Raw genomic sequence first — 27937 nt, forward strand, 5'->3', positions numbered from 1 at the left:
AACGGATCTGCACAGGTTTAAGTGATCACAATTACAGGCATAATTTTTGCAACAGTACACAGGGCAGAATGGAATCCAGCTCCATCATTCTACAGGGCCAAACCATAAAATTTCACAACTTTTCTTTTTGAACCTAGGAGAACTACAGCCGAATATTCTAAAAAAATTCACCTCTTTATCAAAAAACAGAATTCCCATACAAGTCTTTTCAGATCAGCCCGTACTTGAATCTGTGACATTTACCTTTACATCAGTAAGGTGTGTAAGCCCCTTTGTCACGCCACTTTATAATTTTCAAACCAGCATTTAAGCTTTATGTTAGAAATGCTTCCAGATAAAGATATGAAAGCTAAAGAAGAAAGACATTAAACCAGAAAAAGTAAATAAAGGAAAAAAGAAAATAAATCAGGACTCACGTTTTCGGGCAAGGACTTGGTAATTGCACTGTGAGCCATTGGTTCAATACATAACAGATGGATGATTTCTCTCATTATTACATCTTCTTTCGTCACATTACTGATTCCAGGCACATATCTTTCCCCTGTCAGAGTGAACCAAAAGAATGGCAAATATTGGGTATAAAGCCAATTTCAATTTTGCACCATGATAATGGTATTGCTGGGATGTTTCATCGTGTAAGCTTGCATTTCTCAGAAGCTGGTCCCAAGCGTCTGTGAGTAAAAATGTTTCTTAGCCTAGCTTCCCAACAAAATGGGTCAAGATGGACTCTCTTCATATTCTATTTTAATGTCAATCATGAAGTTACCTAACAGCTTTTTTCACTGTCCAACTCCTATTGCTTCCAGATGATAAATGTGTTATTGAATCACCTATTTAAAAGAGGCACTCTCCAGTATCCTCTCTATACTATCTGTTAAAGAAAATCATCAAGCCTGCTGTCAAACCAATAATCCATTACTACAAAAACAGAGAAATGAAACTTACCCACAACATAGATGAGAATCTGTAGCATCTCTTCTATTAAAACATTATATTGCTTAATCAAATCCTGCAAGAATGAGAAAAATCAGTTTAAAAAAACCAAAAACTACAGTGCAGAAAAAATCCATCCATCAAATGACACTGAGCTCAGCCTTCCTATCTATCTGCTGAAGCATTGTAGTCTAGGATGAAATTTCCATTCTAACAAGCTAGAAAAAGCCTGCTCTGGTAGAGGAGATATCATACAGCAACTCAAGTACAAGATTCATTTGCAAAAAAGAAACAACAGCTAAAAAAATTATCCCAAATGAAGGGCTGTATCAAAGTTCAAGCCACAAAAAGAAGCATAACAACCCAAGAAACTTCCAACTAAAATAAAAGCACATAACACAGCCTAAGAGAAATAGAAATGCTACAGTGAAGAATTTGTGGACTTCGGCAGATGCCCTATGAAATAAAGGTCCGAAAGGGACAAAACTTGCTTGCTAATTTTGAGGAAGCCTCTACAACTTCCAAATACAAAATATTTACCTAACCACCAGCTCCTGTGTTTACTGACTTCTAGTGTGGCCTTAAAAATGCAGTTATAAACAGTAGCTGGTTTTTCTTATTGATGTTTCATACACTTAAAGCTGACAAATTAAACAGCACAAAAATTTGCTACTCACCTGATCTTTGGTGGGTTTGATCTTTTTGAAAGCATCAGCAAGCTCATATCTCTGCAGTATCAGCAGGAGAAACTGGTTTGGATCCATAAGAGATGCACCTATCTATCAAAAAACCCAAATTAATATGAACATCACTTGCTATTTCAAAATCATGCAAAATTAACCGAAATTTTAAAAAATTACAACTACACAATGATTCAGAACATTATACCTGGAGCATGATGATGTCTTTATCATACATCTCCTCTCTGCATTTAACATCTTGATAATAGAATACCTAAGACACAGGAAAACAAAATAGAGCTATAAAGTAATATACTACCAAATGTGCATCAGTTAACCTCTGAGGCTGTTCTAACTATACTACACCTCTACTGAGTAAAGAAAAGTCCATATTTCTTTCAAAATAAATACATACTTTAATGGAAGTGAAAAATGTTTTTTTTTACCTATCCAGAAAAAGTCTACCCTATACTTCACACCCCCTTCCAACAGGAAATAACTCCAATGGCCGCTACTGAATTAAGTCAAAACATCCTCCTTCTCCTACTCCAGTTCTCAGAAAGACAATTCTGCAGGGATTTACCATGATTTGCTTCAATTTCATCAAAGGGTCCTGTGAAGGTTAGCAGAGAATTTCTGCCATCAAAGAAGAAAAAAACTCAACTACAACAAAAACATCCCAAAGTGGAGTCAAACGCAAGAGCAGACTCTTCCCTTTACCTTTACTCTTGCAATAGACGTCACAAGTATTGAAGATGTTTGTATGCCAAAGCACATCAGAAGATGTATAGGGTTCACAAAAGTTTAGTGTGAGACTAAAATAGTTTAACTTTTATATATAATAATTTCCACACACCATGAGGAACTTCTAACATTTTATGTTATAAGCAAGAGTACTAAGAAGTACTTATGCAGTGATTATGATATCTGAAAGCAGCTTACAAGTAGACATCAGCAATATTAATACTACTTCACAGAGTAAGAAAGAATCATAACAGAAATGAAAATACCCACGTAAGACAGGGAGGTAAGCCATTGCTGAAGCTAGAAATAAAACCATGTAACCTAAATTTCCACCTAGAAGCTTTTCTATTTACTGTAGGAGTGATCCCGTGACCTCCCTCTGCACTGGATGAAGCCCTGGCAGCATTACTGAGCAACCCTTGCAAACACTGATAGGATCAGCTCACCACTGAACACTGTAAGGGGTACCTGGCTTATCAGGGAGAGCCCATTCCTTCTCCACATCTCCGCAGCAACCTGTGCAACCAGAACAAGACAACGCAAAGGATATTCCACTAGCAGCTCCACTTGAAATTCTTCCTAGAATTTAAAAAAGGGGAAAAAAAAAAATTAAAAAACACCTCAGAATAAACCTGCCAGTGGCTTTAAAAGTCTAACTCCTAATGAACAAAGATATATTGACAGCTGAAAAGTCACTCGTATGTGTGCCATCAAGGTTAGAGGATATAGCTTGAGGCTTTTTCTTTCTAGAGTGTAAATCACAAAAGCACTTGGGGAAAAAAAATAGTCTCTTACAGGAGAAACAAACTCGTGCAATCTTGAGATGGCTCCAGTCTTGCTTAATCGTACATGAAGACCTACAAAACCAAGGAAGAAGAATCAGAAAATAAAATCAGTGATGGTTCTCCAACACCTTCTAAAAGTTAGCTAAATCATCTGCCATTCAGAGAATTACAGAAAAGAAGTCCAAGTTTGTTCAGGAAAGACTTCATACTTCCCTTTTTTTAAGACAGAAAGTCTATTACATTATCGCAACATTATCACGGTGCAAAGACTATGGATATCCTTACAATCCATTATTTTATTAATAAATTTACACTGAATGAATGAATGAATGAACACCATCTAAATTGAGAAGCTATATAATATTAGCAAATTTTTTATTTCACATTTAAATCATACATCAGTAGTAAACGAATTTCAACACTACAAGGCTTAACAGATAGTATCTTGGTATCAAATGATGTGATAAAGAAGCTACAGCTTCATAATAGCGTATGATTTCATTTGTATTCTACAGAAAGCAGCAATTGTATTCTGCCAGGAAGCCTGTACTGGCATTGTGCAAACATGTCTTTTAGGAAGAGCATTTTAACAGTCCAAAGATATATATGGCTGGAAAATAAACTCAAGTACAGTAATAATGTACATTCAGTTAGATAAAGCAGATAGAAACAGAACCAGAAACACTTCAGAGAAAACTAAGGATCTCATTAAAAAGGATTTTTTTTTTTCCTTCTTGACTGACTTCTCTTTCTTCCATTTAAAAAGACAATCTACGAGCTCCATGGAAATGTTGTTTTGAGAAAAACCTTCCCTTAGTGGGACATATGGGGAACACATCTTCCTGATCATGAGAATGTCAGAAAGTAGGAGAGCAACTGATCTGCGAAGCACTTAATCCAAATGTTTTCTGGAGTAAAGAAATAGAGATGGATGACAAACATGGTTTAAACAGCAAGCAAAACACATCACTTACCAGCAAGAGTCCTAGACAGTGGCAAATGTATGCTGACAGGATCTGCAGACACTCTGTAAGGTCTGCTCTCCAGGGTATGGCCACATAAGTGAAATACTGTCTTCTCCCGAGTGCGGCCGTTTGTGCTGCACCTCAACACAGCTTTATGACATTCTCTGTAGGACCTGAGCAGCAGCTCTTCCTAGAATTTAAAATACATGCAGAGGTTATATTTAAAAATCATACAGTCCTTCCCTTCTCTCTTTGTCACACCCAGATTAATTCTTTCAGAACAACTTTTTTGCAGAGAACTATATTGAACAATAGCAAGCTTCCGTAAAAGCTGCTATTTCAAAAGCTAGGAGGATTTACAAAAGGCATGCATGCAAGAATCCTAGAAAATCGATGTACTTACATCACAGGCACACCACTCCTGGAACATCAAAAGAATGTTCTTGAGCTGCATCTGTATGGCAATAGCTGCTTCCCAGTCAGGGTCCACCTCAATGTGCTGACCAATCTGTCTTTTTATCTCCTCCATTCCCTGAAATGGAAATCCCACAAAATACTCTGTCTAAATCAGCGATCACATGCTTAACACAACAGAAAATTCCACAATCAAAATACATGTAACTAAATCTGATGAGTATTACTTCTATAAACATGATTTCTTCACTCATCCAAAAGAGAGACTGAAGAATGTAACATTGTAATTGCATGTTTACATCCATTGTAATATTATGGGAAAAAAGAGGAGCTGTAGTATCTTTTAACAGAATATTAGAAAGGAATTATTTAAATGTATGGTACCTGCATGCAAGTTAGAATCCTTAGGAAAGAAACAAATCCTTCTAAAAAACGCTCCCTCAGACGGTCTGTCCATACTGTAGGCTTGCTGACTAAGACATACCTGTCCCCAAAAAAAATATTTATCATCCTCTGCTCAGACTCCTCTTATGCTTGTATTTCAAGTGTTCTTGAAATATGACTGTTTTCAATTGTTTTGATACCACAAATTACATCATCAAATTACATCATCCTCCCCATCTTAAAGTACTCAGAAAAATTCCCCAAATCCTAGGACTACTAGCACCTTGGTGCGACTCCATCATTGGAAATTAAGAGATTTTTTTTTTTTATTCCAAGGTATTTGGGGTGGTTTGGTCTTACATTACTCAGTTTATTAGAGCAATTTGGTACCAGTAAAATTAGAAAACCCTATGCAGATGAGGATTATACAGCTTTCCCAGAACAACAGCAAATAGGAGACAAATTTCCCATACGGTCTTAAAGTAGGTACATTTTATTTATTAACATAAATACTATATGCAATTAGATAATTGAAAATCAAAAAATGTGTTTATACAAGTAATTTTGGTATTTAAAAATTTTAAGTTTCCACTGAAAAAGAAAACATTAAGATTTCATATGTGTATTTTGAGGGGTTTGATTTTAAAGCAGTTTTACCATCAGATCTGAATTGAAACACCTCATTGTACTACGAATATTTTAAAGCTGCTCTAGCTTCTCAGCCTTACACTTACCTGAGGTCATATATTACTGCATATACCCGGTTCAGTTTGTCCTGACTGTAGCCTTGGAAGTTGAACTTATCATTTTTGTCTAAGTACTCTGGAAGCACTTCTAGGAGTGTCTCTGTAATGGTGGTGATCACATTTTGCTCTTCAATAAGATGTCGGGCCTGCATGAACAAAGTGAAAATTTTTTCTTTCTATCTTTGTTAAATGTTTTCATCAAAATATTTTTCCTTTGAATCCAATCTTTGATTAAAAAATGTTTTAAGCATTTGCTAATAGTCCAAGATAAAAAAATCTCCCACAGCATTTATGGCGTAGGAACATAACAGCCATCAACTTCATACGTTTGTTCAATTCTGACAGCATCCATATAATGGATTTGCTGTTTTTTTTCTAAAAAGAACATGTAGAAAAGAATTTTTACATTAATACTTCAGCCAAGAAGCATATAACTTTTAAAATTTATAGATGTATTTCCACCCTATATTTCACCCCCACGAGAAGACGTTTAACCATTTTTCACCACCTTGTTTTTTACCCCGTTTTTAAAGTTGCATAGACAGGTAAACGTGAGCAGTAAATAAATACACAAAGTTAATGCAGAATACTTATTTGCATTCCCTCTATGTTCTATAATGAATGTTTACATCAACTCAAGCTCCTGCTCTCATTTTGGCCTTAACAAATCTCAAAATCATTCACATTCAACTCAGCAACGCATAAAGACTCCCTACAAAATACAACAATTTGCAAAGGTGGCACTGCTAGCAATTTTCAAACTTATTTTACACCTCTAGCAGAGCCAGGCTGTACATACCAGTGTAGGTACAGTGAACATCTGAACTGAGAGTGCTGTCACAGAGAGAACTCTGTCATGATCATCACTGATGTATTCCTTTTGCAATGCCTTGTAATACTAGAAAAAGAGAGTATTGGGGACATTAAACAAATGTTAGTAAAAATGTCTACTTTTTTTATTCACAATAATTATATCTCAAAGTGTTTCTCCCACCTAACAGACACAGTTCCAACAGAAGCAGCACAACGTGCTCGATGCACCAAAGCAATTGAATATGGCCCCCGCTGCCTTAATACTGAAGATAAACACAAATTCAACTGATTTGCCAGATTGGAACCAACATTTTTTTCTCCTACAACCAGTATTCCCCTGAAAAAATATTAAATATCTGAAAAAAAATTAAATATCTGAAGAAAAAAAAACAACATCAAATTCTTATAAAACAAGTCTTCCCCCTGCAGTACACTGCATGGATAATTGCTCAACAACTATCTTTAAAAGATGAAGTCTTTGCTTGCTTTGTTTCAGTCCAGAGAAAACCAAGAAGTATCAATCATCTTTACCAAAATTAAAATGTCTAACCCTAAAACAAAAACCTTGTCTTATGTTTTGTACATTTCTTAATTACTAATTTTCAAGAAGAAAGGCCAATTTCAGTTGCAGTTCACCTGGCATTTCAAAAGACACACAGAATACTAACAATATGGCATTCAAATGAACAAACCCCTACATGAGTCTAAGGAACAAACCAGTGACATAGGAATTAAGTAACTACACTCCATAAAGGCTGAGCTAGTTATTGAAGCTCTGCTTATTTAATATTCATTATTTATATTGAAACAGTTTTCAGTTTGGGGGGAAAGTTCAGAAAGCTAGTACAAATTCATAGCATAAAAACTAAACCATTTACCTTCACAAATTCAACAGCAAAAAGTTTTTTGTATTCCATTTCCATGAAAAAACTACTGAAGATAAGTTCATGAAGAACCTTCCTTGCCCCTGCAAAGAGCCAATACAATGCATGTCACTTTGGTGTACTAAGATGCAGCTTTTTGTGGAAAAAAAAAAAAAAAAAAAAAAAGGAACCAATAACTAAACTATAATTAAAAATCATTAAAAGCCTTGAAGTGGTTATGAAGTATATGAACAAAGTTATTAGTTTGGAGGGGGAGTTTGACATTTTTTGGTATGTATTTAAAACACAGGTTAAGCATCAAGCCACTCAGTGTCAGGCTGCATTTTGTAAAAAGATTTTTCAAGATACATAAAGCAGGACATACTGAGGTGCAAATTACATCCCAAATATAAATTAGCTCAGCTGAAAAATTAAAGCTGTATAAAAACTGTAACATAAAAACCATGAAGAAATGTAATTCTACATGCATAGCACTTCATCTACCCATATATTACACGCATGAAAAATTAATTTGACAAATCTTTAGTTTATGGCAACATGGATACACAAACCTTTATGAAGTCTTGCATCCCATAGCATCAACTTGCTTATAAAGCAGGGCTTTTCAGATCCAGCTTCTTCTTTGAGACATATTTGACAAAAGATCTGGCGAAAGTCACCTAAAGGGATGAAATTACTCATTTGTACAACAGTGTTTCAATAATTAAATTATATGACACAAGAAAATTAGAATTACGGAATTCTCTTACTTTAAAGAAGGAAAAAAAAAGCATTTAAGTAAGAATAACTTTTAACAATTTTTCTCAATGAACATACTCCCACAAACCCTTTGCCTTACTATTTTCTTCCTATTATTTTTGCCTACCTAATTTAATAAACTCTGTGATGCAGAAGAGTATTTTAAAATGAAAATAATTTAGACAGCTTTGCAAACCAGATCCATAAGAAGCCTTTACTGTGTCTGCACAGAAATGCTCAGGGCTTGCTGGTCACTGCCTCAGGCTTTGAAAGTCAGTCTTTCGTAGAATTTCAGAAATTCTTTTATATTTTCTTGCACCTATCTGTAAATACAGTACTTGATGAAATTTTGGGGATCAACATATTGCAGTCAACACATGTTTTTTATGTTCCAAAATGAGGTCTTGTGTAACTAATTTGAAAAGGAGAAGTGAAGAGTTATGAATCAAATTTCTGACAACCTGGAAATTAACATTATTAAATGTTTCTTGATTCATGTTCTACCGCTTGAAACAAAACCATGAAAAGAACAGGAACCACCAGACCAAAAAGAAGTTCCAGCTGAGTAAAGAACATCAGGCTCATAAAGCTTCTGTGTATATGATACAGAAGAAGAACAGGAATGTTTGATTTCAATCTTTGTACTTAAAGATTCTCCTGAAACATAAAAGTATCTGTTAACTTACATGGATTTAAAAAATCAAACTTTCACTAGAAAATTTGAAATAATCCACACTCAAAAATTTGTTCTGATTAAAAGAACTGTCTGAGGAATTCAGAACAGCAAGAAAATACCACTGGCAAAATAAATACAAACTTGAAAAGAACAGAACACTGAAACTTGTAAAACACTGTAAAGAATTACAAAAAGGTACAGTTCTGATCTATGTATTTCAAGTGAAAGATCAGCAAGCATTCAGAAAAAATGGGAAGAAATTCACTCTATTAACTAAGCTTACAAAGGGGCTAAAGCAGACCACCAAATTTAGCTATCAAGGAGGGTAAGGAGTGAGTAGAGCTTTATCTATGCATATTTGTACTGTGTGGAGAAATTTTATTATGGCTTTAGTGCGGCAAGACACAGGTATGAAAAAAACAGTAACAAACCAAAAGTACATTGATTCAGAAAATTTTAAAACCGCAAGCATCATGAAACACCAGAACAAAGTTTGAAAGCTTGAAATAGACTTTCCACTACTGGGAAAAAAATTCAATTAAGGTTTTAATTTACTAGTTTTATTGATACTTCCTAATGAATCACAGCTATCAAATTTGAAGCAGGAATTAATGTAAGCAGTGGATGTACGTTTTCACTGATAGAGATGTTCTGTGGCTTTCCACCAGCACTGAAGAGGGCAGCTTTTAAAAAAAGGAGTCACACATTGAGTGTGTGATGCTGAAAGTGAGAATAATTAAACTTTGAGATAGTGCTCCATCAGGGAAATAAATACATTTATTTCAACAAGAAGGAGCAGAAAAGTACTGCTAATCATAACCTCACTAACAAACATCAGTACCCATGCTACTGCATTATTAATTTTCTAATTAGAAAGAACATCAAAGTATTTTAATTAAGGGACAATCATATATAATAACACTGCTAAATTCATTCAAATTCTGGCATGGCATTATTGTAACAAACCCCAGTAATGCTTACTTGAATAGCTCATGAGTTTGTTCAGCCAGGAACCAAGGCGCAAGGCAAACTTCTGGTGTGCCATAACGTCAGCATGCAGAACCTCCACGTGAAGTGGTCGTTGAGAAACGTTTTCAGAATGCCTCTAGGAGTCAGGTAAATATTAGCACATATAAAATAAAATAACAATAATTTCATTATTTGTTTACCTACCCATCATCTCTCCCAAGCAAAATAAAGAAAAACGTTTGACAATTTATTTCTGAAGATATCTATCTCAAATGTGGTGGAGTAAATTCAATTCCATAAAGTTCACAGCAAGTTATAAAACCATGGAAGTACTGAGCTAAAGACTGTACAGCACACAAATAAGTGCTCAGTATTAATACTAATTAGGTTGGTATGGGGTGGCTTTTTTGTGAAAAATACATTAGGAAGTTACCTTAATTTCTTCTTTTGCTTCCTGACAAGAGGCATAATGTCCTGCTTTAACAGCCCTACGACCCTGTTTAAGAAAATATCAAGCATGAGACCCAAAAAGCAAACCCAAAACATCACAAGTCTGATCCTTGCTATGTTTTTTATACATAATAGAAAAACAGGGCCCAACATCATTCTCAGTGCTATTAAACATCTAGAAGCAAATAAGAATTAACCTAATTGTCTGCAGGAAAAAAGCTATCCAAATTAACAACACAACAACCACGTAAAGTCTGGGTATCTTATTACTAAATAAGGAAAATTCATGTATACATTAAAAAAGATGAGAAAGATTTCTGCAGAATACTTTAAATACAAACCATATGAACTTTCCTCCTGCCACAAAGTACATGAAATAGCAGAGTATAACCAGAGGTATGTGCCTCCGAAACAAGTTCTCCACACCGGAGAAATAAGTGTTGACTAAGAGCTGCTCACCCATGTGACTTTTTCTCCTCAAGCTCCAGCAACCAGAAACAAAGATTCTGTAATCAAGTGACAGTAGGAGTAACTCCTAATGATTAGAAGGTGACTCCCCCTGATATCCCAAATGCACTGACCTCTTTATCTATGGCAGTCGTATGCAACTGGGCTTCACCAAGTTCACAGCCAAGTGCCCTTTGCAGGCTGTAGATGACATGATCGTAAGAATGGTGTTCATCATTGAAAAGGACACAGTAGTAGCTGTCTACCTTCTCTCTGCTGGGAAAAAGTTAACATATCATACAAATAAAAGGAAAATTGTAAATACTGTCCTATCAAATGGATCTTAACTGATAGCTCAAGCAGTGTCAAATACAATAAAGACAGTTATGCAAGTAAATCAAGCATATTCTTCATGCTAATGACACCCCCATCACCATCTATGTCAGAAAAAGCCATAGAAATTATGTATCAAGTACGAAAGAGAAGTTTTGAAGTTATTTAATATTCTCTTCTAATTTTCTTTCTCTGCTGTTTTATGAACCCATTTGTTTTGTAATGTGATACACAGCCTTTTTCCATTTTCATAGAATCATGGAATGGTTTGAGCTGGAAGGGACCTTTAAAGTTCATCTAGTCCAGCCTCCCCTGCAAATGAGCAGGGGCATCTTCAACCAGATCAGGCTGCTCAGAGCGCCATCCAACCTGACCTTGAATGTTGCCAGGGATGGTGCATTCACCAACCCTCTGGGCAAACAGTTCCAATGTTTCACTGCCCTCACTGTAAAAAATTCCTTCTTGTATTTATTCTAAATCTAGCCTCCTTGAACTTCAAACGATTAGCCCTTGTCCTATCGCAACAAACCTCCCGACAAGGTTTGTCCACATCTTTCTCTCAAGCACTGTGGAAAATCTGCCACATCAGTTCTGCTCCCCTGTCCCTTAGCACCACATCAGTTTCCCCCAAGACAGCCAATGGCATCTGGTGGGTCTCGCCACCCCTGACACTTCCTCCCCCTGTGCACTAAGACCTGCTGCTTCACTATGGATCAGGCTGGCACAGGAGCACTTCCCTTCAGTGACTGATGGAAGACAGTCACACACTTCTTTTCCCATGAAGTATCAAAATATTTTCTCCACATAATTCTAGGTCAAACATTCCACAGTGATGCTTACAGGGATTTCAGCATTAATGTCTGCATGAGTATGAGAATATCCCAGGCAAAATTATAATCCAAGTTGCTAATGCATTGAAAAGAAAGCTGGAAATACTCCCTACCTAATGGTGAGCTCCACAGGCAGTTCCTTCTCTTCCTCCCAGACAAGCATATCTACAATGTATTTTATCACAGAGGGAAACACTCTCCTAGAATGCTCCATAATTTCTTCATTCAACTGACATTCAGAGTTCTGTAAAACATGAGATATACTCATATGGAAAAGAACCCAGAAAAAAATTAAAAGGGGGTTGGTAGAGTACCTTATTAATATAATAGGAAATTATACTATAATGTGTACACATATACTGTAAGTTATACATACATACTTCTACTCTAATCAGGAAATTATCCTTTTCATTATTTTCAAGCAAATTAACCTCACCTAATTTCTTCTTTTCAAAGTTACTTCATCCCAAGGGCTCTCAGTAGTATTCCAACAGTTTCCTATACCTTTCTTTATGCATCCATGTTTTATCTAGGACTAGACTATGAAAGGACTAACCAAATGTGTGAGCTTCACTTTTTTTTTTTAATCTTGCATTCAAAAAAGCTGGTTAACAGCTTTCTGCATTCCCATGGATATAAAAACTTAGCAGTGCAGACCAAGAAACAAGCTCCAAGTGGTAAAAAAATTACTCCTTATTGCAGCTTCAACCATTTTTATCTCTGAAATTCATTAACTTTCTTCAAAAAGAAGGATGAAAAAATGAAGGAAAATTTTGTCTCATTTTCCTGTAAGACAAGTGCTTTTTATTCCTTTTCCATTTGACTTTTTGACCAGAACATAAATAACAGTACATTTGCTACAAAACCATCAGGGATTAGGGGTCTGCTTGCAATGAAAAATGCCGAGGCTTTTCATCCTGATTATCTCAGAAAGAAGGACTCTAAAAAACCCCCAAATTTCACCTGAAGCATCTGATTTGCCTACATTCGCTTTAAGAATTCTTTGTAAGCTGGCACATTTTTTGTTAATATGCTCCTTTATGACCTACAATAACCATGAGACATCCTGGCATAAGAGGCTAGTTTCAAGGCACAGAAAATTTTTTTAGTCGTAGTGACAGATCACGCACCAGAAGTAACTGACAAATGCAATTGTTCAGTAACACAGTAATGTAGAAAGGAGAAAATATTAAAATCAAACTTCTAAACATTTTTTAACCGCTGGGAAACCAATTATTTGTAAATAAGAACTGAGTAATATGCTTAGCAAAGAAAAGAACGAGAGACTGCAATTTTAATTACAAATGAAAGACTCAAGTGCACAAAACAGGTAGATGAAACTGCCTCCAAACAAAAAGCAAAAAAAACCCCAAAGGATGCCTAGTATATATGTTTGATCCCAAACACCTTGACCAAGGAAATCCTGATTCAACTTGACTGAACCTGTTACATGAGTTATACAATACATATACATTCATATACAGGAATAAGCACTTTTTAAAATAAGAAGGTAACATTTACAATATATTTTAATTTCACTTTAAGCAACATTCTTACTTCTTTTGGAGAACTTGCTGCTCCAGGCTCATGTTTAGTACACAGCGGTCCAGCCTTCCATGCCTCTGTATCCCCACAGTCACAAAATCCACCTCCAGTGGAGCTATGCATCTGGAAAAACCATGTGTTACAGTCATGAAATATGACCATAAAAAGCAAGAGGAAAGTAGCAATGTGCATTATTTAAATCAAACACAAGTATAAACAACTACTTAAAAATAGAAGAGTCACTGCATAAGCAATGCAGTGACTTACCATAAGTTTTTCTTTTTTTAGATAAAAAGAAACTTACCAGAGGAGAAGGGGGCTAAAAGATAAATTTTTTGAGCAGAAAATAAAGAAGGAAATAAGAGTTGTTGCTACAGAAAGGTATGCGAGTCTTAAATAAATTTAACTTGAAAGTAAGTGAGAAAGCCTGTGACTGCTTAGTTTTTCATAAATGGCAAAATATTTCTGGGTTTATTCACAAAATTATAGCAAATCTGTTTAATGCCTTCTTTAAAATTACTTCACCAAGTTAGATAATAACATTTTTAAAAATGTGCATATTAGACATTTAGTAGTGTCTTTACTTCTAACCAAAGGAAAGATTACATGATCAGCATCTAAATACATTTTTATAACTTCAACTTTGCATTGCACTTTCAGAAGAGTACAAATTCTAACCCTCCATTTTGGCAAAAATTCAGACAAAACTCAGGCAAAAACAATTATCCTTAGCTTCCTCCAATCTTGAAATAATTCCCTCCAATCTTGATATAATTCTAAAATAACTCTGACCCAATAAAAAGACATTCAAAAATCTGTTATTTACCTGAAACATTTTAAAATAACCTGATCTAATTAGACGGGCTTCAAGCAGGAGGCTGGACTAGGTGACCTCCTTAGGTCTCTTCCAACATAAATTATTCTATGAATCTATAAAGTGCACATCCTGTATTCTTTAGATAAAAATGCTACAAATCTGCTCCCATCTGACTACCTACTTCCCTAGCTCATGTTCTGCCTGAAGAATTTACTGAAAAACAGGGAAACAACAACAGCTCCTCAGCCCAGCTGCGGTTCCAAAGTGCTCTCTAATCATTACTGTCTGTTTTCCCTGGGTTTACACCTTCCTTATATCCCAAAAGAATTGACTGGGACTTAGGACACAACTGTCATTTTCAGTCACGGCTCTTTGCTCTGACCTACACTTCCATGAAATTGCCAAAGAGAATAACACTGTATGCATTAATAAACACTCCTTTCTCTTTCGTTCCTTCAATTAGCAAGTTGCTGTTCTTAGAAGCAGCTTTACATAGCTACAAACACAAAAGAGAGATTAAGTAATTCATAAAACCCAGAATTTGTTTTTTTAATAATAAAATCACTAATGGTTTATATGCAGTTTATTATAGCCTCAAAAGAACTTCTCTAAAGCTACAAGTACCATTTCTTAAATGCATTTTTCTTACCTTGTACCGGTGGTTTTTGTGAATGCTATTCTGGAAGCAGTCAATACAGAGCACACAAGTTGGATCAACAGCACAGTCTCTGCAACAAAAATGGTAAGTGGAAAACTTTCTAAAACAAACACCTGAAATTTTCATGCATAAAAGAATATGTTGCTCTGTAAAAAAGAAAAATTGAGATTAACAACAGATTCAAATTATAAAACCATTCATCATCTTTCTGTGACATGGAGTGACCAGTCCTGTTAAGTTTGAACCATGTACTCAAATCTGTTGTATCAAATTCTGTCCAAAAAAATGCCCCATTTCCACTGTCAAAACTTGCCTAGCAAAACTTTTTCTGGTTTTGCTAAGTATAAGCAGCTGGGAAAACCAGTGAGAACTCTGAATTAACCTTTATTATTGCTTCCAAAATCAGTCAGTGGTCAGTTTGCTGATCAAACTTTTGCTACACTTCTACTAGGTTATGTTTCTAACTTTAAAAACAGAAGTTAAAATCTGAAAAGAATTCCTTTCTAAATGAGCTAGGAATATATACTTTGAAATGTAACTTGTACAGGTTCACTCATGCACTTAAATACCTGAAAAATATGGAATTACACCCATGGGCAATCTAATTCCATTTATCCTTTGTTTCGCGCACATACTTTTCTATATTGGCTCTTTCCTTAAAACACAGTCACTTTTTTTCTTTAAATGCTGTTTTATTCTAGGCAAAACGTGGATGACAGGTGCTAAATGACAACATATCAGATTTTTTTCTTTATGCCATTGTTCAACATTTAGTTCAAGCCTCTTCTACCACTAAAATATCATGGTAATTCTGATTACAGAAGTAACTTCCTTCCAAACCTTCGGATTATAATTATCATTACAATAATACTTCAGTAACATTCATTTATTACCATAAATCTACTGAAAGATGAATCAAAGAAAAAAGAAGGCAGAAGTGCCTGCTAGATTTGATTACCCAATTCAAGACACTCAGATTTTAGAACTTCAGAGTAGCTTTTATTTTTTGCATTTAAAAGCCTAAAGCAAAGAGATATCTAAGCTTCAGTTGCAGTAGTAAGTACAGTATCTTGTATAAATATTACTACATTTTTGCAAGACTGGAACTCAGAAAAATAAGAAAGAGACCAACTCTGAGATATTTAGCTTTGTCTTTTTGCCTGCTACCATACATGAACTCTGGAGAGGTGAGAAGAGAATTATTCCTGTTCTGGAAGCTCTTAACTGCCTTATCCAACTTTTTCCTTCATACAACTGTCCCACTCACTCTACACTTTCCAGTACACACAGCAAGACTTCTTCAAAGACCATTCTCCTTTCATACACAACACTAGCTGATTCCTAGAAAAGGCAGAAGAGTATGTGATTGATTAAAACTTGACAGTGCAATTCATAAACAAAGTTTATAGAGAACTTTCATTTTGACACTTCCTAAATTCTAAGGGATGGATTTTTTACTGATAGTGCTTTTCATCCTTAATAACATTCTTTCAGTATTTTTAATTAAATTTTCTAGGCCTTTAAAATAAACCAAAAATTAGAATAAACTATGGCAATAGCATCATATTAATGCTCATCAACTACCAGAACAGTTGCAATCTTCCCATTCACCAAAAAAAGCGCTGGCTTTTTAAATATGTATATGCTTCTATTTATGATACTCATTAATGTATTTGTATTAATAGGAATTAATAAAATTAGTTCTATCAAATCAATGAGCTGACACTTTTAATACACCTCAGGATGAGAAAAAAGGTGGAAAAATTACCATTGGTCACACAGCCGTTGCCAAAGCAAAGGACCAACGATGCTCAGAAATGCTGGATTCTGTTTCAGACTTTGAAAGAGTACTGTATCACTCAATTCAGGTACAGACTCCATATTCATACCCTATCATCCAACACTTTTAACCAACAGCTTTCAGTACTTTTAGTAACCTTTTCATTTCCTTCCCTATTTCTCTGCCAGAGCTTTCTTTTCATATGCAATTTTCCTCTCTAAAATGGTTTGAAATGGGAAACAAATGCCAGCATTAGTTAAGCAAAGAAATATCATGACACAAGCAGTGACTAGTTAGCAGCACAACTGATTTTATTAAAGCACTGCTGCATTATCTCAGATGGGAACACTGACGAAAACACACGTTCATTCTTACCTGCAAGAGTATGTTGTCTCCCCTCCTTTGAATACCTTCCCACAGAGCTGGGAGGTTCCACTCTGTTGTAGCTTCTCCAGGAATATATCTGGGTCCTCCCCAAACAAATAACATTCCAGGGGGTATAATATTGCTGCCTGGACCATTTCTTCTTGTTTCTCCACCAAGGGATCCATTTCAGCTGAGTAAATATTTGGCACATGTTTTGCCAAGCACTGTAAAAATGTAGCTTGGAAGTCGAACCTTTCATCACACCACTGCAAGAAAAAGTACACCCATGGATAAACAAACAAATAAGTAAACATAAAGAAAATAGGGTTACACACTTTTATTGTGAATTCAGACATCTTTCCTACATCAGAAGTCAGTTCAAGCAATAAAATCCAAGAAACCATGGATTTCCAATGATTTCTCTGCTATTTTCCACCACGGTAACCCCCTGCTCCTTTGAAGTCTTCTACTAAAACACTCGAAGGCAAGAGTTGGCAATTGCTATGTTACTGTAGAGAAACCCATGCACTAATTCATTTTCAGCTACACTCTTCCCAACAGGCCAACCAACACACAAAGCTTGATGTCTGCTCAGCTGCCAACAAATGGAAAGAATTTCCACAGCTGGGAAAAGTTTGGGATTCATTCCTTTGCTCGCTGATAGTGACAAAACATGTACCAACTTAATGACCTTCTGAAAGCCTTGTTGAACTGGTCATCAGAGGTCAAAGCTGCTGAGGAAGAAAGAAGACCAAATGATCATACAAGCTTATTGTCATTGGGAAACCGGACTAAAACGCAATTTCATTTTTGTAAGCCAATTAATAAAAATATTTGTGTCTTGACTTCAGGTTCTTAGTCCATAACTTTACTTCCAACTTCTTTACGTCTCCAAACAGTTCTCTCCAATTGTCCTATTTCTGTCTTTCAAGTCCGAATATTCTTTCTTTCATATTATTCCCATTATTTAGAAATAACTTTTGGTTTCCCCCATCGCAAATCAGACAAGGCTCCTAAAGACAACATCCTTTCAAACACAACCTTGGTTAACATTCAAATATCACGGAATATCCTAAGTTGGAAGGGACTCACAAGGATCATTAAGTCCAAAACAGGACAGCCCCAAGAACCACACCATGTGCCTAAGAGCATTGTCCAAATGCTTCTTGAACTCTGGCAAGACTGGAACCACAATCACTTCCCTAGGAAGCCTGCTCCAGTGCCCAACCACCCTTTGAGTGAAAAACCTTTTCCTAATATCCAACCCAAATCTCTCCTGATGCAACTCCATGCTGTTCCCTCAGGTCTTCCCAGCGGTCACCACAGAGAAGAGATCAGTGCCTGCTCCTCCCTCTCCCCTCAGGAGGAAGTTGCAGGCTGCAATGAGGTCTCCCCTCAGTCCCCTCCTGGCTGAACAGACCAAGTGACCTCAGCTACTCCTCACAGGGCTCCCCCTTCTAGACCCTTCACTATCCTTGCTGCCCTCCTCTGGATGCTCTCTAATAGCTTGGTATCCTTCTTACATTGTGGTGCCCAAAACTGCACAAAAGATTCAAGATGAGTACAAGAAAAATAATACCTATGTAGCTTCATAAATGGCTCTAAAGGGAATTTTTTCCAGGCCACCAAATAGGGAACGAGCAAAGCAACCACCAAAGGGTTCAGACTGAAAGAAGGCTCAAAGAAGTAGACTATTTAGTTTTTTGATAGGAAAAGCAAAATTCCTCAATCCTTTATTTATATCTTGACCATCAATCTTCCTCAGCATTACCCTTACGTAGCCCATTACTTCATTTATCATGGTGAAAATGCATTGCAAAAGCTCATGGAAAAGATAAGCCATGGATAATGTGGTCAAGTAGAACAGCAGATTCGTCCACAATCACGTTACAACATTCTTATTTTGTAAGTGCAGTAGCTTGATTATTCTTACCAGATTTCTTGAATCACAGAGCATTTAAACCTATCCATTATTGTCTGAAAATGAAGACCCATTCATGAAGTGAAAGGAACCAGTTATTTTCATTCCGATGCTAACAAATAAATCTGGTTTTGTTCCAGAATTTCACCTGAGCACTAAGCACCACTGAAATTACTGTATTGCTCATAAAAGCTGTCGCATACACACATATGTAATATATATGCAATCCGTATACATATAAATACATGCACTCAAATATACAGGTAAGTATTTATTTCCACATATTCAGATCCAAGAAACAAAAAGAAAAGGAAACAAATTAAATGGCTGCCTTTTTATTTTAATTAACTTACTCCCAAGCAACATTTTTATTAAAGTGACACTTATCCGGGGCATAAAGATATTAAATTGTAAAAGAAAAAATTAAAAATTAAATCCAAATTTATCAGATACTTGCATATTGACACTGAGAAAAAAGATGATGGCTCTGAGAAAGATATTCAATTGTAAGAGATAGCTGAAAATTGAAATACTTGATCATGTGTTTATTTTTTTATGCGTCTGATTTAAGATGAGTGGAAGTGAATTATTCTTATCATAATTAAACTTCATATTTAATGTTTCTGCTTAAACATATTTCCTCCTGTAACTTTTTTTTTTTCTATCTTACCTGTACTGCATTGTGGGTTCATCAAATTCCCCTCCCAATTTGCTTACTTACTTTTTTTAAATGTGGGAGGGTGGGATGCGGGCCCTCGGCACGCTCTGTTTGCAGAGCACGAGAGAACCCCAGTACCCTACTATCTTAATAACCCGTGTTCCCAAGAGATGGTGCAAGTTTAGCTTCTGCCTTGTCGGTCCAGAGCACATCATAGCTTCAAGAAACACAGGGCTAAGCTTCCCTGAAAATCTGCCAGAAGTGTAAAATGGGTTCCCACAGTCAAACTCACACGCATTTCAAGCATTCTTGTGCAAAGCTTTTAATTCTATTTCAATGTTGTCCCAAGAAGAGAGGACAGGAAGCAGGAAAGGAGAGGGAACAAGGGAAGTAAGAGAACTTTCTCAACGAGGCAGTCTGCCTTCTGGTAAGCACACAAGAATACATGCTCAGGCTGTACATCAGCCAGGAAATACCCATTATACTCACAAGAGAAACAAGAACATTATTTTTCTTATTTCAAAAATCTGCACTGGGCTAAACTTCAGACCTATGCCATACCCTCTGTATCTCCTATGAGAAGTCATTTATTCCTTTCATCAGAACCTTTTTACTGTATTATGTTCAAAAGTATAAAATTACATACCAAACTACCAGCAATACAAAATCTGCCAAATAAAACACCTAGATTAACCTTGACTCTTCAATGCTAGCTTTGTCCCCTTGTGCCCACATATTGAAACTCAACAGTATGCAAAATCCCACTTTCCCTCTGTTCGCTCGCTCCCTTACCTGTGCTCACACCTGTCAAGTGCTCCATTGCCACAGATATAAAAAACCATATGAACTGATAAATTGATGGGCTTTTTGGTTTTATTGACAGGAAGAGCTGGAAATCTAGAAAAGCCAAATTGATGTGCAAGACAGTTGCAAGTCAAGATGGGGCTCACACTGCAGCTTTCTGTCCAGGCCTGGCACAGGCAGCCCTGAGAGGCTGTGGAAATTCCATCCTTTGACATACTCAAAAGTCAGGTGGGCATGGTCCTGGGAAACCTGTTCCAGGTGCTGCAGGAAGGAGTTTGAACAGAATGACCTGCAGAGGTGCCTCAATCATTGTGTGATTCAAACGCACCGTAAGAAAAATAACCTTATTTCTTTGTCAATCTCCATTATCTTCTAACTTCTCCTACTAGTAAGCTCTAGAGAAAAGTTATTTTCCAGATTTGATTCCACTCAAGAGTAAATTTCAAATAGAGCACTGAAAGAGGCAGAAGCCATGAAATAACACAATTAAGGAAGAAACATTACCATGTAACCAAAGTAATACTATCAGTCAGTTCTCCACAGCCCCCCAGGTACTCACACCCTACTCACAGGGGCCCACATGTTGTAAGCTAACACAGGAAAGCCCAGAGGAAGCTGGCTGAATACACTCTACACCAACTGACACTATCCCACTGGGAAATATTTTTGGACTACAAACTTGAAATTACTGATTTGAGGAAAAAGAACCACCTTCACATTTGGAGCAAGTTGGAGCTTCATCTAAAATCTGAATTCTGAAATTGCTCAGCTTTTAAATATTTGTATTAGTGACCTTAGTAGAGTTCTTTCAATGGGTTTCTTGGTCATCTTCTCACTTTTAATTGAAATTTGCCAAAGAAACAGCCACTTCACCACATGGCCCATGTGGACATACACACGGACCTGAAATAAAACCCCACAAACAGTGACCAGAATGAGCTAAGGGAGTTCTCACAGCAGCAGCACACAACCTTTCCTGCAGAGGGAGAGTAACATCCACACCATGCTGTCGGGTATTCACAGACAGCTATTAGAAACACCAGGGAAAGGTGACACTCAAGAACCTGACACTAGTGAAGTGCGTATGTCGAAAATACACATTGTCTCCTATCTCTGCTTTTATACTTTATATCTCTAATCTGCTCCAGACCCATCTCTTTTCCTTGTTCAATCACACATTCCTGTAACATTCACCTTTTTTTAAGATGAGCATAATTCTCAACCTGCATGAAAGAGGAAGAAAAAGGGAGGCAGGAGGAGTTGCAAAGCTGTGTTTCTCAAGTGTTAGCAGTTTTGGCAGAAGAGCAGACACAGAAACCATTTTGTCCACCACATTTGATTTGTGCTGTATAACAAAAGCAATAATTTGTCATCGTTATTGACTCTAAAGAAGAATACTGTGACAGGAGTACTGCTTCACAATACCACTTGAGAGCAAACCATTAGGAAACAATTTCTTGTCTTGCATATAAAACATATCCTCTGTGGGATCAGACTAATATTCCTTCCCATGTGTAACCATATAGAGATTTTCCCAAATGTCGATTTCAACCAAACGTGCAGATTTATCCTACAAGTAAAAGGACAGTTCGTAGCTTTTTCCAAACCCTTTAAATAAGCATCATGCTAAAATGTCAGAGACTGAGAAACTACATTTGCCTACAAATACTGCTATTAAATATGCAAAATATCTGTCACTGATATAGCAAACATATCTATATCCAATTTTGTCTTTCACAAACACATTCCATTTATGAATACTACAAATATTCTACAGAATACAGTAATATTGTAATAGAATATTCTATTCTACATATACTACAAATAATAACAGGAATGAGAGAGAAGGAAGTGAACAAGAAAAAAGGGGGGAAGTTAACAACACTCTCAATTCACTTTTCACCTGCCAAGCAGGCATCAAGCAAGATTTCTCGCCACTATGACAGAATTTCTTCATCACTACAGAGGTTTATTATGTACATCGATTTAGTAGCTCTTGCTTCCATGACAATTTTCGATGTACCTTCTAAGCACAGTTCTCTTGGAATTCTGAAGTCTTTCCACACTAACAGCTTGCACGAAGCAATATCATAAAAAGCACTGCACTGATTGACAAGCTGATCTTTTAGTGCAAAAGTGATTGCCTAAATTTCAAGACTATTTTTAGATTCAGACATTAATCTAATCAGTGAAAAGGAATATTAATATTTATGAACATTAAACAACAAATTATGAAGGAACAGACACTTCCAGTAGCATGAACTAACCTGGTCCAGCATTCCAGTTAAAAGGAATAGTAAAATACTTTGTTACGCATAGCGAAAATCTCTCAGGCACAAGACAACAACACCACCTGCCTGTCAAAGCAGCTAGAAAAAGCAGGATTTTAAAAGTAAATATTTAAAATGCTGGGGGCATACTGATTTCAAGCAGGTGCCGTTCAACATAAATACCAAATGCAAAAGGCAGCTTTACTTTAACACACAGAACACATTACAAGTTTAACAGAGATTAGCAGGACAACAACTCAGAAAACTTTTATTCTGATATTGTCTAACTCACTGAGGAACAATGACATTTTGAAAGGATAAATATGCACAAGTTCTTTGATAAGTATGCAGAATACTTAATTTCTTTGGAAAGTTCAAAGGATTCTTGAACTAACGTCTTCATATAAGGGTTTTGCTTTCAAAATTTTGGTTCCATTTTTCCTTATTATTTTGGTTTAAAACTACCAGTTTTCTAATGCACTGAAAATAATATCCAGCTAAAGTACAGAACACTTGGGCATTATTTTTAGTAAAAACAACATGAAGACAAGGCAATCTATTTCAGTCTCAATGATACATATTCCACAAAGAAGAGGCTTCAAAAATAAACACTAGAAATTAATTAACAGACTTCATATTTCTTCTTCCCTGCCTAAAATCAAACTGAACTTTTTTTTTTTTTTAAGGAGCATAAATTCTATCTCTGGAAGGGCACAGTTCAAGGAGTTAAAATGGAAACTTTCACTATTTGTTTTGTGATATTCATAACAGGAATTATATTGTTTCACATTCTCCAACAAAGCAGAGACAATGTTTTAGTAGAGAATCCGAGCTGGAAAAATGATTGTTTAGAACAAAACAGCTGTTTTCTAATGCACCAGTCAACTCCTTTATATAACATGGCTAAAAAAACCAAACCATGCTACCAAACTTTAGTATCCAGTCTTGCTCTGGTTATCAGTAATTACACTAAAAGAAGCAAGGTAGGTTTCAAAAGTTTGGGTTTGTTTCCCCCCCCCCCACCTTGGCACAACATGGGTAACATTCAAGACTGTCTAACATAGTCCTAACAAAACATCAACTTTGACCTGAAGACACAAAAGAACTTTTTGATCTCTACAGTCATTTAACTTTGGCCCCTGAACCAAAGCAGGGTGCCAATTCATGTCAGAAGATGTTCTAACGATGCAGGTGTTTGCCCACTGGAAATGAGACTCAAACCCAGCACAGGCTGCCAAGGCTTTGTTGACAGTACAATCTACCTCCATTCCAGCAGTCACTAACAACTGCCAGCTGAGCTGAACCAGAGCAAGTCAGTGACCACCAGAGCAGGACGAGTGACCACCAGCATCATCTGTTCCTGTAGAGCTGCTGGACAGCTAAAACCAGAATCTTCTTCAGGGTAAACAACACACAGACCCAAGCTGCTCAACCTCTCGGAAACTGCAGGTCACTTTTAAACCACAGACACCTCCAAAACCACAAGAGCACAGCTGCAGCTCATGGGAGTAAGCTGTGGTAAGAAAGCAACCTGGTGCCCAGGGAGACAACTGGAGTCAAATCATGGCCTGTAGCTCTCTCTGCCATGCTGGAGGTCTCTCTAGTGTACCTCCCCACCGAGTGGATACTCCAGCCTAAATATGCTGCAAAATTAGGACACTACTACTAAGTAGGTTCAACAGGCAAAATAGTCAGGAATTCTAGAACTAATTTTCAAGTCTTTGAGGCATGCAATCTAATCACCTTTTCATGTTCCAAATTTTTTGGTGAAACCTGCATTTGGTAGATAGCAACATACAACTAACACTGGATGAAGCAGGAATTTAGTATCACACAGTAAACAAAAAAAAAATGTGCAAAATACTTATTTTGGGGGAAAAGTTATTCTTCCTATAAAAACAGCAAAATCATCTTTGCAGAGTTACTTGTAATATTCTGTGAGACTTTGAAACTGAATATTAAGTTCTGACTATTCATTTGACAGATCATTTTTATTTTGTTTCTAGAGAAACAAAGGGAATACTTTGATTCTTTCTTTGATCCTTAACATACATGCTGTGGTCTCCTACATTTGAAGGAACAGGAGATCCATGAAATATCGTAGCAAGCACCAGGCTGCACTCCAAAACACGCAGCTACAGTGAATATTTACAAAGTAGTAATTCATTAATGGAAGAATGGGGGGGTACAAGGGGGTAGAAAACAGCACCACTGCTATTTTCTTTAAATTTCCTGTGTATTCACACTTACCTAATTTTCCAACTATCATCAATTTTAAGATCCATTGTATACAGTCTAATGCTGCAGTGAAGGAGTGTGCAGAAGAATTCAGGTGACTTTATCCACATTTAGCGCACACTTAGCATCCCTCAAACACTTTCCCTTATACACCAAACCCAACCTGTTTATCCCTAACTTCTCTACTGTTGAGACATCTAGGAGCCACTGAAACAGTTACATGCTACCAGGAATATCCACTACTTTCTCCTGGAGCCACCTACCTCTGACAACTGCAATACTCTAATAGGACTACCGCAACCATACATGGCACACTTCATGTGGACTCAAGCAAAGGTAACAGATACCTTTACAATCAGTTCACCCCTGCACTAACAAAAGCCACAAAAATCACCAATAAGTATGAGTAAACATGAAAGCTGACAGGGAAGAAAAAAAATCACAGCACTACTTGATACCAAAACAATGTGAAAGCACTTCAGTAAATATACAGGGATGCAAACAGGACCCGGGCCATGGGCCAGTTACCTGTTGCAACTTTCACAGCTCCATTTCTTGGACACTGACTCAAGTGTACAGTAAACACTGTTCCGCCAATATGCTGCACTGTTCTAAATACAGTGGCTTTGACCATGTGCATTTCAGGGCTTAGTTACACTAATGGATACGATGGCATACCTAAAATGAAGTTTTAAGCAAATTCAGTTTAACAAAGTAAAATTATATGGACATGTCATCTGGTCTAAGCAGGTCAATTCAGTTTAGAAGACACTGCAACTCCAAATAAGATGCCTGACTCAGATTTCACTAATTTCAAGAAATAACCTGCACATGAATATGAATATCCCCTCCATATTTCTACTTGATTACAACACATCCACAGTAGCAGGACTTCTCATACACATTTTCTCAATTTTGTAACAGCACTGAAGGACACAAAAGATCAGAAATACCTTAAAATGCACAAGTGCCTGTATCATGTTTTACATTATGAAACTGAAAATTGGAATTTCCCTGTCTTTAAAGGAAATATCCTAGCAATATAAGCTTTTCTCTTCTTGTACACCACTACACCACTTACATCTCAGCTTTTGTTAGGAGTTCTGACTGACGGCAAAAGAAAGAATCTTAAAAAAAACCCCAACCCTTTTCTTCACAAATATTACTGAGAAGGTACACACACACGAAAATTCGAAGATTCAGTGTAAATTTAAAATCCTTGAAATAGCTTAATACCAAAGCCCTGCTCCAGGTAGCAGACACAAAAGCAAGCAGGAGTCAAACAGGAATTTGTTTAGAATACAAATGGACAACCACCAAGGGCTGGATCCAGCCTGCAAAGCAGCCTTTTGTCAGGCCACCAGCAATGCCTGCTAGCCAACTACCAGACAAGCCAAATCCTGCCCATCGGTCAGCCAAGTAAACTGTGGATGCTGTTGGGAAAGCAAAGAAAGTAAACTCGAGTTTGGTAGACAGGGTTTACTACCTAATCAGCATTAAATTCAGCCCGCTCTCTTCCAGGGCAGCTCAGGGAGCAGTACAGCCACTATGGAGAGGCAGAAGCATAGACAGGACCCAACTTCAACTAATGCAGTGAAACAGCAAGTTAAGTATCTTGAACTACAGTCATCCAACCTGAAGAGCTGGAGACAAGCCACCACTGACTTGGGCTGGGTGCAGAGGAGTTTATTACCTGAGTCATCACCATCCATTCCAGCACCAGGCTGGCTCCTGCAGAATCATTCAGGTAATCCTGCATCATGCATCCAGCACTCCGGAAGGCTTGCAGCCAGATGTGGGGCTGCACTGCAGCCAATGGCACCCAAAGTCAGAGGTGAACAGAGGAGCAGGAGTCTGTCTGACTGCTCTGAGACAGATTTGACAAGTTCAGTGAGGCCAAAGCTCACCCTACTTAACCAGCTCTTTCTGCTCCACACAACTTTCCAATTCTAGCACCACAGTGACTTTCAGAACAGCTGAGCACAGTGAAAGCACAAGTCAGGCAGGATATATTAGTTCCACCTACTTACTACCATCTTTAGGACAGCAGTAAACTGGATGTATTGCTTCCAGATTAAAGCTGTCTCTAGCATCACTATAGCCAGGTTTGCTATCTAACATCACAAATGCTTCGGACACAACCTAAGTACACATCCCAGGCTCCTCTTCTCCCTTTTTATAACATACCCTCAGCCCCCCACTCCCCGTCAAAATCCCTTCAGTTTGCTTGGATGTATGGCAGGCAACATGGTCTGGAAGGCCAACTACCTTCCTAGGAAGAACGATAATTCTGGTCCAGACACTTTCAATTGGCTGAAACCACACAAAAATTAAGACAACTTAGTGGACCAGCATCACCTCTGAGCAGCTGAGGATCTCTTCAACAACTCTTAGTTTTTCACAATACCACTATTACCAGTTTCATGGATTGCTTGGGCTACCTCAGCCTCTTATGTCCCCAATTAATGAAAGGCTGATTAGATTGCTTTGCTACTGATGGCCACTATTACCCTCAGTACCACTGACTTTATGCATAGCTCACAAGCTTAAGAAATCCCCTGCCTTGGGTTGCAATTTTTGACACTATGCAACCAAATCACATTTTCCCTTGTTCAAAATCAGGTTGTTTCTTAAAAAAAAAAATAAATAAAATAAAAAATAAAAAATAAAAAATAAAAAATAAAAAATAAAAAATAAAAAATAAAAAAATAAAAAAATAAAAAAATAAAAAAGGAAAAGAACCACACTTAGGCCTGTTTCAATCACAGAAATATATGGCATTTAAGAATGAAATCTGTGACTAAAGGGTCATTTCTAATAATTTGCAGATACTTAAAATTCGAAGAAGAGTACAAGGAATAATGGTTATTGGCTTAGTGCAGACACATGCAAGACTAGTTCCATGAGTAAACAACTTTTATTAGTGGTGTGTAGCATCACGTAAGAAGTAGATATCCTACATGCTTGCCAGCACCCAACTTTTAAACACAGGCAGTCAACAGTTTCAAAATTATACTGTGTGTGCATACTGTTACAGAAAACATAACATAAAATGTAAAGTTCCTGATACACATTGGTCTGCCTTCCTT

At 36.9% G+C, this 27937-nt stretch overlaps 1 protein-coding gene across 2 annotated transcripts in view; it reads right to left on the bottom strand.

Annotated features, from left to right (window-relative positions):
• Positions 1–27937, bottom strand: part of UBR1 (ubiquitin protein ligase E3 component n-recognin 1) — a 60259-nt gene that overhangs the window by 31405 nt on the left and 917 nt on the right. Inside the window, exons 2-21 of one of the 2 annotated variants that reach the window (XM_066188129.1) lie at positions 16967–17223; positions 14803–14881; positions 13349–13459; positions 11905–12035; positions 10763–10901; positions 10165–10227; positions 9744–9867; positions 7900–8007; positions 7343–7431; positions 6451–6549; positions 5640–5797; positions 4906–5005; positions 4511–4639; positions 4117–4297; positions 3153–3214; positions 2826–2936; positions 1822–1887; positions 1611–1712; positions 946–1009; positions 417–541 (exon numbers count right to left, since the gene is read on the bottom strand). In XM_066188129.1, the coding sequence (XP_066044226.1) occupies positions 417–541; positions 946–1009; positions 1611–1712; positions 1822–1887; positions 2826–2936; positions 3153–3214; positions 4117–4297; positions 4511–4639; positions 4906–5005; positions 5640–5797; positions 6451–6549; positions 7343–7431; positions 7900–8007; positions 9744–9867; positions 10165–10227; positions 10763–10901; positions 11905–12035; positions 13349–13459; positions 14803–14881; positions 16967–17223 (2298 nt within the window). Of the gene's footprint in view, positions 1–416; positions 542–945; positions 1010–1610; positions 1713–1821; positions 1888–2825; positions 2937–3152; positions 3215–4116; positions 4298–4510; positions 4640–4905; positions 5006–5639; positions 5798–6450; positions 6550–7342; positions 7432–7899; positions 8008–9743; positions 9868–10164; positions 10228–10762; positions 10905–11904; positions 12036–13348; positions 13460–14802; positions 14882–16966; positions 17224–27937 lie in introns of both variants that reach the window. The other variant, XM_066188128.1, reaches the window with a different exon arrangement.

Source organism: Chamaea fasciata, unplaced genomic scaffold (genome assembly GCF_029207755.1).
Source record: "Chamaea fasciata isolate MVZ Bird 193981 ecotype frontalis unplaced genomic scaffold, bChaFas1.0.hap1 SCAF_7, whole genome shotgun sequence".
Lineage (NCBI taxonomy): Eukaryota > Metazoa > Chordata > Aves > Passeriformes > Sylviidae > Chamaea > Chamaea fasciata.